This window comes from Neophocaena asiaeorientalis, unplaced genomic scaffold (assembly GCF_003031525.2).
Source record: "Neophocaena asiaeorientalis asiaeorientalis breed wild unplaced genomic scaffold, Neophocaena_asiaeorientalis_V1.1 scaffold166, whole genome shotgun sequence".
NCBI lineage: Eukaryota > Metazoa > Chordata > Mammalia > Artiodactyla > Phocoenidae > Neophocaena > Neophocaena asiaeorientalis.
This window is the reverse complement of record NW_020174933.1, coordinates 2,669,208-2,683,802: the sequence shown is the minus strand read 5'-3', so window position 1 is coordinate 2,683,802 and position 14,595 is coordinate 2,669,208. Positions and strand designations below refer to the sequence as shown.

The following is a 14,595-nucleotide window of genomic DNA, read 5'->3' as shown; positions in this document are numbered from 1 at the left end:
AGTGTTGAAGCCCCCCTGCACTGGTCTTTTGTGGTCCTTCCCATTCTGACAGGACACGTGCGATTCACCGGCTCCTCCCTCTCCCTTTACTGCTAACAGTGAATGTTTATCAGACAGGTTTTGGGGGTTAAAGATATGATCTTCAGCGATGGGACTGTTTTGTATTTGAACTTAAACTGTCCTTTGAGGTGATGGAATGCATGATCTTGGTTGAAGCCCCCTGAGCTAACCAGCTGGGTGGGCTTCCTTCGAGCTGCTGGGGCTTACAGCCGCCTTCTCACAGAGCATGGGACCTGGCTTCTGGGTCCATCTTTTTTTTTTTTTTGGCCATGCCTCGCAGCATGTGGGATCCTAGTTCCCCAACCAGAGATCAAACCCACACCCCCTGCATTGGAAGCCTGGAGTCCTAACCACTGGACCACCAGGGAAGTCCCCCGGGTCCATCTTTGAGGTTGCCTTGGTTGTATTGAATTGCTTTCTGTGCTGATACCTGTCTGGCTTTGGAGAACTGGGTGATCTGCTCTGAAGTGACCACAGCGATGCTTAGCTTCTTGGCTTCCTCTCCAGGACCCTTACCAAGGTACCATTGTGCTGGCTACCGTTAAAGGCGATGTGCATGACATTGGCAAGAACATAGTTGGAGTAGTCCTTGGCTGCAATAATTTCAGGTGAGTTAAGACCTGTCGTTTTCACCCCCTTTCTTATTTAAAGTAAAAGCATTAACAAGGTAATTCTTTCCTGGGTGCGAAGGGCAGGGTAGGGCAGTAGATGTTAGAGGTTATTTTTAATTTCTTTTTCTTCACTGTGTTTTCAGATTTTCTACATTGAACATACCTTTTCAAATGAAGGAAGTTAGTAATTATTTAATGTTGTATGTTCAGTAAGGACAAAAAGAATAGAAAAAACTATTCAAGCAGTGTCAAAACAACAAGAGGCCTCTGGGGATTTGACCTCGGGCCAGAGGCTAGAATATTGGGTCCCACTCCATGGCCCATGACACTGAGCATATTTCCATTTTCCTCTCGATGAACTGCCAGATATTTAGAGCCAAGATCTTATTAAGACCTTGGCTAAATAGAGTTTTATAAGAAGGCTTTGACTGTACAGTTCTTTTTGCTTTGCTTAGAACAGAACCAGGCATGCGTCCTGGTGTTGATGAAGCTAGTTTTTGAATGTTGTATACAAGTAAAATCCCTTTCTTATATCTTTCATTATAGTTGAATGATTATTCAGCGCAAATTTATTTCTATGTGAGAGCTCATGACCCACAGTAACAGCATGTTTTGCTCAGATTTCAACATATTCTTTGTAATGAAAAGCCTAATATAACTAATGTCTTCTCTGGCCCATGTCCAACCAACAGTCTCTGAGTCATGGACTTCTTTCCAATGTGCGTTTTTCTCTGCAGAGAAGAGAGACTTGACTGCAGCTACAGCCGGGCCCCCTTGGAGTTGTCTTTGCCCACTGTCTGATAATAATTACCCTCTAAGCCCCCCGCCTACTCTCAAAATATTTATCCATGTCTGCGTTCAAGGCTAATTAAATGCAGCTAAGAACCACTCAGAAAGGCTGGAGATGGAGGAGCAGTGTGAGGGCTGCACCTTCTTCCCTCTGACTGTCTTCACAGGCACTTCCATTTGGCTGCCTGTTCACTGTCAAAGACTTAGCATTCTCTCCTGGTCCTGGAAATGAGGAATATTGTTCTTGGAATATATTAATTTTTTTTAAGATAAAAATACTGGAGATACAGTGGAGGTTGTTATAATGAGATTTTACCTATAGGATAAGTATTTGGACGAGAAATAAGTATTTGGATGAGGTATTTGCTTCCTAAAATCTCTGACATTTCTTCTGTTGTCTCATCTTTTCAAACCCTATGTTGTTGGTTTCTATTTGCATTCATCATAATTAGTTCAAGTTCAGTTACGCTGATAAATGTTTATAGATCATCTACTACATACCATGCATTGTATCAGAGACACCAAAGTGATTGACTTGACTTTTCTCCATTCAAGAACTTTACTGTTTATCAGGCTAAAAAGCAGGAACATGTTCAGTGGTGATAGTGGGACAAGAACTATTGAAAAGGCAATTTGTAGACCAACTCTCTACAGCAATTCTTGAGATATCATTGTCATGTGTTTATCATTTTTTATTATGAAAAATGGACAAGTAGTTTAGAGAGTCATACCAGGAATGTATTTTCCTCCAGTTAAAACATTTAAAGGGACTTCCCTGGTGGCGCAGTGGTTAAGAATCCGCCTGCCAATGCAGGGGACATGGGTTTGATCCCTGGTCCGGGAAGATCCCACATGCCGCGGAGCAGCTAAGCCCGTGCGCCACAACTACTGAACCGGTGCTCTAGAGCCAGCGAGCCACAACTGCTGAAGCCTACGTGCCTAGAGCCCGTGCTCCGCGACGAGAGAAGCCACCGCAATGAGAACCCTGCTCACCGCAACGCAGAGTAGCCCCCGCTCGCCGCATCTAGAGAAAGCCTGCGTGCAGCAACGAAGACCCAAAGCAGTCAAAAAAAAAAAAAAAAGGCCAAGGAAAACTGTGACCAGCATACCCAGTTTCTCTGGCTTGTGCACTGGGGGCCACTTATCTGGAGTAACTGGAGAAACATCTTCTGATGAAATTCTATTCTTTTTGCAAACAAACAAAAAAAAAAAGTTAATGTGCAAACTTTTTCTATCAAGTCAAACACTCCTTTGGGTCTTATGTCTTATAACACATAGACTCTTGGCACTGGTGGGTTTAATGTTATGACATCAGCTAGTAGACAGGTGCCCCTGATAGCTGCTTTATATAGTTAAATGTATGCTTGGGTATCCATGTTCCAGCTGATGCCTGGGTGAATCACCCAGCTAGTGAGTGAGTCTAGCAAACCATCCAGTACCAGATATTAATGCAACTTTCTCATTCCTGGTTCTTTGTCGTTGATGCAGTAAATCTCATGAAGAGACATGTTCTTTGTGGGGGAAAAAAGAAGTAAAGAGGACTGAAAGTGATAGTTCTGTCTAGACAGAAAACACATTTTTTTATGGGGATGATGCAATAGAATTTGCAGATTTGAGAATTTAAATGGATCTGGGGATGTGTCCACCAAGAGTTTATTAATACCTAACATTTGTTTTCTGCTTCACAATTTATATAGTGCTTTTATATAACTGATTTTTCTTTTTCTTTGTTTTTTGGTATTCTTTTCCTGATTCCTTCCTTCCTCCCTCCCTCCCTCCCTCTCTTTCTTTCTTTCTTTTTGTTCATTCTTTCTTTTTATGGTTTTGATCCTGCTTTGCCTGCCTCAATTATTGTATTTCTCATTTTACACAGCTAGGAAGTGGCAGGCTGTACTCAGGGCTTCTGAATCCAAAAGTTGGGATTCTGTGTTATGTCAGTTTAGCTTCCAGTATTTATTCCAGTTATAAACAACTTTAACTGTAATGTATAATATTAATATGCTAGTTAAATTCCTCTGAAGAAATAATTTAGAATACTTAAAAACGTTTTTGATCAGATATTTGATTACATGAAAGTTGATTTTAGATATACTCTTTAATAATAATTATATAAAGAGACACGTGGACTTTTCCCATTTAACAGATAATGCACACTGTTTAACTGGGTAAGAAAAAGTAGGATATAGTAACAGAAATGTTAAAATCAGATATACATCTAGTACTTTAAAAAATATGGATCTGATGAAACAGATGATGAGGCATATTTTCATTTTAACCAGTGGTTCTTAATATAATTGTCTAGTATGGGTAAATAATACGCAATATATGGCTAAGAAGGAGACACTTTGAAACTGTATAATGTTAGAGCTTTCAGCTGAGTGAGGAAAACGACTGTATCTAAGTCAAGGGCACACTAGAGACTTCTCCTAGCACCTCAGCATGCTCTCTTTATAATTATTCGGAGGCTTTCAACTGTGTGTGTGTGTGTGTGTCTGTGTCTGTCATTTTCTAGCTTAATTGAGATATAATTGACATATAACATTGTTTAAGGTGTAAAACATTTATTTGATACACTTATATATTGCAGTATGATCACCACCATAGTGTTAGCTAGCACCTCCATCACATCACATAATTACCATTTCTTGTTTGTGGTGAACACATTAAGATCTACTTTCTTAACACTCTCAAGTATATCATACAGTATTGTTAACTCCGTTGACAGTGCTGTGTGTTATATCCCTAGAACTTATTCATCTTCCAACTGGAAGTTTGTACCCTTGACCAGCATCTCCCCATTTCCCCACCCCTCAGCCCCTGGTAACACCTGTCCTACTCTGTTTCTGTGAGTTCAGCTTTTTTAGATTCCCCGTGTAAGCATATCCTACAGTATTTGTCTCTCTCTGACTTATTTCACTTGCATAATGCCCTCATAGTCCATCCATGTCATAATGGCAGGATTTCCTTCTTTCTTATGGCTTCTTATGGTTCCATCGTATGCATTTATCACTCCTGCTTTATCCATTTATCTGTTCTTAACCACAGCTTGGAAACCTTAGTTGGGGCTGCAGACTGGTACGGTCCTCCCATCTAGTGGTGGTACCTGTGAATTGCAGGATCAGAAGAAGCTGCCACCTTTAACTTCATTTCACATGACAGCAAATATGAGGTACCCTAAGTGGATGCAGATGCAAAGCTAGCTTTATATTCCATTTTAATTCCTTCTGGAGAGTAAAAGGGGCTTTATATATTACAATATTTATTTTCTAAATTGTATGAATTCTTAAATAGTATTGGATGCCTTTGCTAAGGCATTTAGTGCAGCTTACATTTTTTTCTGCATTAGAAACCCAAATTAAATGCCTGCATTTACAGCTCTGTTATAAGCACTTTAGAAAGATGATTATAAAATACAAAAATTTCCATAACATCATTTTTATTTTCTTTAATCTCTCATGTGGCAAAATATAAGAATGTGTATAAGAGGCCTACAGACACTGGGTATAGCTCAGAGTGCAGAAGGGAAACCAAGGGAAAGCCAAGGGAGGTGGAGAGCTATATGGGGGACGCAGGGAGTTGTAGTAAAGGGGAGAGAAAATGGGAAGAGATAGTGCAAAGAATGGCGGCCGCCACGGAAGGCAGGGATGGGATTGACCCAGGCTTCAGATCCTTTCCTTCAGCCAGGGTTCCCCAGGGCCAGTTGTTTGTGATTCTGGACCTTCATAGTACTAGTTTCTGCCTGGGTGGCCCTCTGTTTTCCTTCATCCAGCTAATACCTACGTATTTTTTCAAAATGCAGCTGGAGTCACCCTCCTGGGGTGCTTCTAGTTGTTACCGAGATTAGATGGTCTCCCACAGCACACTGTAAATGCCGCCTCTGTGGCACTTGTCACACCATATTCTAATTCAGAATATGAATTAGAATTCATATTCTAATGAACTCACATGTGCTCAGAAACTGATTTCTCAACTCACACATGCTCAGAAACTCATCCCCTTCTTCTGGGGTGGGGCTGGGGACAACCCCAGGCCTAGATTGGTTGTCCCTGGTGGTGAGCAGCCTCCTTCCTGTATCCCAGTGCCATAAATACTACTTTCTATGCGTGGAAAACGTTGGGAAGTGCTCCTCTAAACAGTGATATATTCGACTGTCTCCCAGCAAGACCTCTTAAGGCAGCCTAATACGTTGGAAGTTGAACTTGTACCCCAGATCCCTGGCTCACTGTTTCCAGACCTCTTCTTACCTGCCTGACTGCCAGTTGTCACTCTCTTGCTGATTTCTCCTTCTCTGTGTGACCCCTGAACAGGGGAGTGCTCCGAGACTCAGCCCTGGGACCTCTTCTCTGTCTGTCCTCACTACCTAGGTTAGTGCTTCTCGGACTGTAATGTACCTTCTGACCACCTGGGATCTTGATAAAGGTCAGATCAGGTTAAAGTAGGTCTGGTCAGATAGTCTTAGATCATCTCATTCAGTCTCATGACTTTTTTTTCTTGCTCCTCTCCCCTTTCATCTCCCCTCCCCTTCCCCTCCTCTCTCCCCACCTTCCCTCCCCACTTTCTCCCCACCCTCCACCTGCTTTTGGCAATTTATTTTTATACATCTTTTACACACGGTCTGAGGACTTTTTAACACCATCTAATATGCTGTCAAGTCCCAGGTTTTATCCCCAGCATGGATCTGTCACCTGGACTCCAGGCTTACCTATCCAGACGACTACCTAAGGGCTCCATTTGGATAGCTAAAGAAACAATATTTTGAAACTCGAACTAATCGCTGCCATTAAGATGCCCTCTACGTGGCTTCCCTGGTGGTGCAGTGGTTAAGAATCCGTCTGCCAGTGCAGGGGACACAGGTTCGAGCCCTGGTCCAGGAAGGTTCCATATGCTGCGGAGCAACTAAGCCTGTGCGCCACAACTACTGAGCCTGTGCTCTAGAGCCCGCGAACCAGAACTACTGAGCCCACTTGCCACAACTACTGAAGCCCGTGCGCCTAGAGCCCATGCTCCGCAACAAGAGAAGCCACTGCAATGTGAAGCCCACACACTGCAATGAAGAGTAGCCCCCGCTCGCCGCACGTAGAGAAAGCCCGCATGCAGCAACGAAGACCCAACGTGGCCAAAAATAATAAATAAATAATAAAAATTTAAAAAAGAAAGAAAGATGCCCTCGTCTCCCCCTCTGACCTTACTCCCTACAGCTTTCTCCTTCCTCCATTTCTGTCCAGCCACAAGGTCTCCTTACTTTTCCTCAAACAAAAGCAAGCATCACACGATGTTCCTGAATGATACAGTGCCTAAAACAAGAAAAAGAATTGAGAGCAAGATGATTCTTGCCATCATACTGATGATTTTTAATTGAATTTAAAAAATATATGCAATGCTAAAAGCAGTTAGCTTTGAAATACATGCCTCTTTGTCTTGATAGAAAAGCAATATGCTATTTTGCTTAGTTTTATAGGCTGTATTTAGTCACAGTTTAACAAATCTGTTGCCAGACTGAGTGCAATGTGCTTAAAAAAAAAAAAAAAAAGAAAAGGGTTCCACCTCGCCCCTGTTATAACCTGCAGGCCCCATCATCAACACTTACAGCATTTGTTCTCTACCGGCTTAGTGCTAACAGACCTGAATAGAGTTAGCATTGATTTGAAATTGTGTACTTACTGAGGATTCCATATATGCTGCTCTATTTTTTTTTAATTTAAGTAATATGGCAACAAGCTAAAAAATCTAACAGTATGAGAAGCTATATAGTGAGAAGCAAGGCTCCTTCCTGCGCTTGGTGTCCAACTACACCCACCTGTTAGCAGCTGACATGATGTCAGGTAGTAGTTCTTAAGCATTGATTTTTTTTTTTTAATTTAAAATTATTTTGCCTATTTAGTTTTAAGAATTGTTGACATTAGGAAGCAAGTGAAAACGCGTACTGTAATTTTTTAAACTTTATAACAAATACTTATGATCAAATTAAATTGTCAAAATGACTGACATTCCGTGTACTCTCTAAATCTAGAAGAGTAGTTTATAGAACATTTTCAAGGGCAGAAGTCCCATTTTCTCCGAGTTCCAGAAAGCTGTCTCCTCCCTGAGTTACAGTTCCTTGGTGTTACTCTGTCCTCTGAGCGTAACAGGCTCCAGGCTTCCTCTTCCCAGTTGCGTCCCCCTTCTCATGTGCCCGCCCAGGGTCAGCTCTTCCTTTGAGTCTCACTCCATCTCTTGTGGTTACCTGCTCTCTGATTCAGTCTCCCTCTCCCTCAACTTAAGTCACCACATTCCTTCTAGTCAGCTTTTCATGTGCAGGAACTGACCTCTTCTTGCTTATCCTCCTAGTTGGCTTCCATGTAGGGTATACTGTTCAGGTGATATTTATTGAGTGAACTTACCCAGCATCTTTATTGGCCTACATGGCTAAGAAGATGGATTTTGGTGTCAGATCCTGGTTCAAACCTCAGCTCTGCTACTTATAAGTTGTTTGACTGGACAAGATGCTTAACTTCTGGGCCCACACTTCTCTGGGCCCTTCCTCATTAAAATGTAAAAATCATCTTTTCAAGAATTTTAAAAATAGAGAGTATTAACTGGTAAAACCTGCCTCAAAATCGAGTTTAAAATATGAATCAAGCATCGTAAAAATATTTATATTCTTTAACGCAATAATGCCATTTGTATTAATCCATCCAGTGTATATATTTGGATAAATGCATGAAGTAAAATATGAAAACAAACCACAGAAAATGGGCCCCATGGTAGTGCTTCCATGTAGAGTTCCTGTGAGGGTTAAACAAGATTGTTTATGCAGAAGGCTTAGCATAGTGGAAACAACCCAGGTGTCCATTGACAGATGGATGAATAAACACCATGTGGCACATTCATACAATGGAATATTATTCAGCCTTAAAAAGGAATGAAGTTCTGACACAGGCTACAACGTGAAGCAACCCTGAAGTCATTATGCTAAGTGATATAAGCCAGACACAAAAGGACAAATAATGTATGATTCCACTTGTATAAATATCCAGACTAGGCAAATTCATAGAGACAGAAAGTAGAGTAGAGGTTACCAGGGGCTGGGACGGGCCGATCAGGGATTGTTGCTGAGGGATTACAGAGTTTCTTTTGGGGCGATGAAAGAGTTTTGAAAATAAATGCTGGTGATGGTTGCACAACATTGCGACTGACTGATTAGTGATGCTGAATTGTACTTAGGTTAAAATGGCAAATGATGTGTTACATATATTTTACCAGAGCTTAGGAAATAATAGTGTCCTCTACCAAAAATTATTGAATTGTCTCCTTTAAATAGGTGGATTAGATGCTCTGTGGATTAAGTCGGCAGAGGTGTTTAAAAAAGCTCAGCATAGTCCCTGACCCATGGTCAGTTCCTAATAAATGGCAGTCGTCGATGAGTTGGTGGTTGATATTTAGTGAGCTTTTCAGTGTGATTCCAGTTTACGTTAGAGCAGTATTTAATGGCTAAATAAAAATGTTCGTCTAGCTTTTTCCCAATGGGTTCTCATTAATTTTTCTCACATCTCATTTCTGTGCCCCAGAGTTATTGACTTAGGAGTCATGACTCCATGTGACAAGATACTGAAAGCTGCTCTCGACCACAAAGCAGGTACTGTGCAGCCGTGCTCCTGGGCATTTCAGTAAATACCGTTTCCTCCCATTGTCTGTCTATCAGTGAATAGCCATGCCCCAGCCCATGTGGGATGGTGGGACATTGAGACATTCAAGTGCTAGCTCTGCCTGGGGGTGCTGTTGTTGCGGTTTATAATGGAGGTAGAAGGGGTGAGCAGGTAACCATGAAACTCCTCTCTAGCTATGAGGAAGGGGAATGGGGACAGGCTTCTTAAATAGAGAACAGTTTTATTGGATTTTTTTCCTCTGTGTGTAGTTGCTTTTATGTTTCTTCTGACACTGTGACACGTTGAGTCTGGGAAATCATGAACTAACAATTGCGTGGCTTCCCGAAACTGTGGCAAGCATATTCAACGTGAAGTTGCAAATCATATTTACTCCTGAAAGCAAACAATAAATTGAAAACCCCAGTCAGAAAAGAAGCCTCAGAATTAGAAATTGGGAACTTATCTTCTGTCTTGTGGTCTTTATTACAAAGTTTTGAAAATGAGCCTTTATACTTTTTCTCTCATCCTCCTTCTTACTGTCCTTTTTTCTCTTTTTTTAAATAATAGATATAATTGGCCTGTCAGGACTAATCACTCCTTCCCTGGATGAAATGATTTTCGTTGCTAAGGAAATGGAGAGATTATCTATAAAGATTCCGTTGTTGATTGGCGGAGCTACCACTTCGAGGTAAGTCATGCTAATGAGCTTTGTGCTTCCCTTAAATTCTCTTAAATGCCAGTGTTTAAAAACAGTGATAAAACCTGACTTTTTTTCTTATGCATAGTGCATTGGCTCCTTATCATATAAATACACGAACTTTCCAGCCTTCACACCACGAGAGCCAGAATCATTTGGGGGCCTGCTGCAGGAAACTCCTCTGTCATCTACCCCCTCTCCCTGTTTTTGGATTCCTTTGGCCTGCAGTCCTCTTTTCCTTCATCTTCTCACCTCCCATTCAGTTCCTGAGACTTCCAGCGAACACTTATCCTCTTGAAATCAAACTGAGTGGAGAAGCTGTTTTTTGGTACAAAAACACTGCTTGAACTTTAGCCCACTCTCTGTCTTGAAGCAGGTATCTGACTGAATAATTACAAGTTCTCTTGAAGAAACTCCAACCTTGTAATAGTTGAGATAGAAAGCTGACCTAGAGAGAATGAATCAGAGGATCACTTTGGGAAGTTGTTTCTGAAAGAGAGACCTTTGGGGAACCTTTAGGTCAAATAATTTAAAGAGAGTTCAAATTCGGTCACATGATTATTATTCAGTTTGTCGGATTTCTCCTGGGGTCACGATCATAATGATATTTGGTGAGAGGTATGTTAATTATGGGTATTAGACTTTTAAAAAATTTTTATTTTATATTGGAGTGTAGTTGATTAACAATGTTGTGTTAGTTTCAGGTGTACAGCAGAGTGATTTAGTTGTACATACACGTAGATCCATTCTTTTTCAAATTCTTTTCCCATTTAGGTTGTTACGTAATGTTGAGCAGAGTTCCGTGGATATTAGATTTCTCATGACACATTCCTTATGCCCCATGTAGTTCACTTTGGCAGGGAGCAGTGCCCAGGAGGAGCATTGACCTTGATGGTCACACAAGCATGCAGTTTACTTTTCTGATATAATATACAGTAGACGTGGGACAAAGCTATTCCAGAGTTCCTTTCACTCTGGAAACAACTGTATGTTAAGCCATTTGTATTAGGGATCTCCACAGAAACAGGATCAGTAAGGGGTGTGTGCATGTGTGTGCGTGTGTGTGTGTGTGTGTGTGCGCGCGTGCGCGTGTGTGTATCTATACAGGGGGTGTGGGGGAAGGGAGGGAGAGTGATGGATTTTAAGGAGCTGGCTTATGCGATATGGGGGCAAGTATGTCTGAAATCTACAGGGAACGTGGGCAGACTGGAGGCCAGGCAAGAGTTGCTGTTGTATCTTGAGTCCACAGGCAGTCTGGAAGCAGAAGGCCTTCTTCCTCTGGCGACTGCAGCCTTTTCTCTTAAGGTCTTTAATTGATTGGATGAGGCCCACCCACACGGAGGACAATCTGCTTTACTCAGAGCCTACTGATTTAAATGTTAATCATATCTAAAAAATACCTTCACAGAAACATCTAGATTGTTGTTTGACCAAAAACTGGGTACCATGGCCTACCCAAATGGGCACATAAAATTGACCATCCTTCCATTTATAACCTGAATGGACCATGTTCATGAGTAGTCAGGGTTCTATGTCATGTATCCACTAATTACTTTTCATACTTGAAGGACTCAGTAGTGTGGCTGTTGTTGCTCACATTAGAAAACTAGGTTTGTTTTTCCACGAAGGACTTACCCACTAGGATACTGGCAGATCGTTCTCCAGGGATATGACCAACCATCGATAACTGAGGTTTCAGTGAGCATGGTTGTGGGTAATTGATGATTATAGTGTGAATATTCATTAGCTTAGCAAAGAGGATGGTAAGGGAATCTACAGATTATTGTCAAAATGAAAGACCTTTTAAAATCATCGTTGTAAAAGAGGATGAATAAATACTTAAATGAGCAGATGTAATGAAATGCGTTATGAGTTATGTAAATGTGATGCTGGTTTCCAAATGAGAGCCACTTTATGTGGACACTGCACTCGGGAATTCAATACCAGGAAACCACATATTGCTACTTGTGCAAGTTGGAATGTTACCAATAGTTAATTCTACTATATCTCTTACCAAGTAAGAGCCACCAGATTAAAGAGGTTTCTTAAAAAATAACCGGAAGTAACGTGACTAACCTCTTAGGATACATCATTGGCAAACTTAGCCATAAAGGACTCTTATGGCTATGACTCTATACCAGTTATAACCTGGTATATCAAGTTAAAATTAATCAGATCAGAAATCACCCACAGTCTTAGTGCTATTGTAGAATATCTATTCTCATCATCTGGGAAACTAAATGTGTTCCTCCAAGGAGAGAGAAATCTGGATCCCATGACCTCCCAAGGTCTCTTTAACTCTCTGATGTTTTGTTTCTCGATGAGCTTTTCTGGTTCTTTTCTCTTCCATGCCTGTTGGCAGTTTCTGAAAAATTATTTAGAAAATAAAAGCCAGTAGTGGCGCTTCCAGGTAACCATCCCCGTCTCCATTGTGGTGCAAGAGCAGCCTTTGAAAAACAGATTCTCGTGCAGCCTCCAGGAATGTCAGTGTAAAATTCCCCCTTCTGCCTTCATTTTAAAGTGTTGACAGTGGGTGAGATCTCAGACGTGGAGGCTTGCTTCGTCAAGCCCTCTTATTTAAGTAAGCACTTTTGCTAAGTATAGCACTCATGTAGAAAAGTACACAAGTCACAGGTAAACAACTTGATGAATTTTTTAAAAAATGAAACCACCCATGTAGTAACCCCCAGATCAAGAAATAGAACATTAATGACACTCTGGGAACTTCACTGGATCCCCCGACCTAGTCATGCTATCTTCTATCACCACAGTTTGGTTTTGTCTGCGTTTCGACTTTGTGTAAGTGGAATCCTACTGTATGTGTTCATTCTTCTGTGTCTCGCTCAACATTATGTCTTTAAGGCCTAAGCTCATTATTACAGTAGTGTTTTTGTTTTTGTTTTTTTTCCCATTGTGGTATAATATTGCATTGTATTATGCCCTCTGGCTTATTTATCCATGCTAGTGTTGGTGGACATTTGGGTTTTTCCAGTTTGGGGCTATTACACAGAATGCTGTTATGTATGTGTTTCTGCCCTGAAGCAGACTTGCTGGGTCACAGAATATGCATCTGGTCATCGGCATTAGATATTTTTTCTAAAGTGATTGTATTAATTTATACTCCCACCGGCAATTATGAGATTTCCAATTATTCCACACCCTTTTCCGTTTTATCCATTTTAGTGTGTGTGTAACAATATCTTGCTAAGGTCTTCATTTGTATTTCTCTACTGACTAATGATGTTGAGTACCTTTTCATGTGTATATTGACCACTTGGATATGCTTTTAAAATCTTTTTTTTTTTTAATTAGGTATTCTGCCTTTTTTTTTCTTTTACTGATTTGTATGCATTCTTTATATTGGAAACAAGACTCTTTATCAGAAATATATATTGCAAATAGAGTTTTCCAATATGGCTTACCTTTTGCTGTCTTAGTGGTATTTTGGGTAACAAAAGTTCTTCATTTTCATGAAGTCTGATTTATCGATCTCTTTATGGTTAGTGCTTTTCGCATCTGTGTAAGAAGGCTTCTACCCTAGGAGAGTCAGCTTTGCTAGAAAGCATTCGGGAGTTTGAATGTCTCAGAAGTCATCTGAGAACGCTTATCGTCACCTCCTACAGACCTATGGAGGGCTCAGCAGAGGCCCAGTTCTTTCCTTTGCTGTTTTTGAGCAAATGGAGGCTCAGGAGTTCCAAATTCTCATGAAAGCAGATCTGTGAGGGGAATAGCAGCATGGCTTTTCCAAACCTCAGGGGCCTGAGGTAGGTAGCATGAGAGAATTAGAACTGTACCCCCAAGACACGAAATGAGGCTTGAGGATGGATCCTTGGAGAGGCTGAAAGGGTTATACAGATTTGGGGTCATAGGTGGGTAGAAATCTGCTTGGAATGGCCCTTTTTAACCTGTAGCTATAAGAGACTAGAAAACTGAATATTCTCCTGTCTGTAATACAGATGGTTTTGTATCACAAACTAGAAATGACTTTAATGGAAATCTGGCCCTTTTAGCTACAGAACTTCTCAAGGGCACAAGTCTCGCAGTTAGCTCTCAATTTTTAACTGGTTTAAAGCCAATAACTGCAAAGTGTCTTTTTCAATTATCTTTTGTGTAGTTTAAACTTGGAGAATTCAACAGGAAGTCACATTGCTCAAAGCTGGAGGTAATTTTCTGAGTTTTCTGTTTTGTTTTGTTTTTTTAACTGCTATGAGGTAAGGTGCTGAATTACATAACTGATAGTATTTTCCTCTGTATAGGATTTCAAGGAATGAATTTTACATGCTAATCTCACTCCTGATTCCATCTTTTTTAAAAAATAAATTTATTTATTGAATTTATTTATTATTTTTGGCTGCGTTGGGTCTTTGTTGCTGCGTGCGGGCTTTTACTAGTTGCAGCGAGCGGGGCCTACTCTTCGTTGCGGTGCGTGGGCTTCTCATTGCAGTGGCTTCTCTTGTTGCGGAGCACAGGTTCTAGAGCGCAAGTGCAAGGTGCAAGGACTTCAGTAGTTGTGGCTCACGGGCTCTAGAGCGCAGGCTCAGTAGTTGTGGCGCAAGGGCTTAGTTCTGTGGCATGTGGGATCTTCCTGGACCAGGGCTCGAACCCGTGTCCCCTGCATTGGCAGGCGGATTCTTAACCACAGCGTCACCAGGGAAGCCCTCCTGATTCCATCTTAATTTTCCCATCCTTATTTCCCATTTTCTCTCATCAAATTTTAAGTTTTGGTTATGCTGCATTTATGTAAAACACTAGTTCTGAGATAAGGTATGACATGAAATAAGTGCTTGGAGTGCTTGTTCTTTTTTTTTTTTTT

The 14,595-nt window shown here is 41.0% G+C and overlaps 1 protein-coding gene across 5 annotated transcripts in view; it reads left to right on the top strand.

Annotated features, from left to right (window-relative positions):
• MTR (5-methyltetrahydrofolate-homocysteine methyltransferase) overlaps positions 1-14,595 on the top strand; it is a 111,375-nt gene that overhangs the window by 73,291 nt on the left and 23,489 nt on the right. For all 5 annotated transcript variants that reach the window (XM_024761480.1, XM_024761479.1, XM_024761478.1 and 2 more), the window contains 3 exons: positions 568-668; positions 9,008-9,075; positions 9,653-9,773. In XM_024761480.1, coding sequence (XP_024617248.1) covers positions 568-668; positions 9,008-9,075; positions 9,653-9,773 — 290 coding nt within the window. The remainder of the gene's footprint in view (positions 1-567; positions 669-9,007; positions 9,076-9,652; positions 9,774-14,595) is intronic.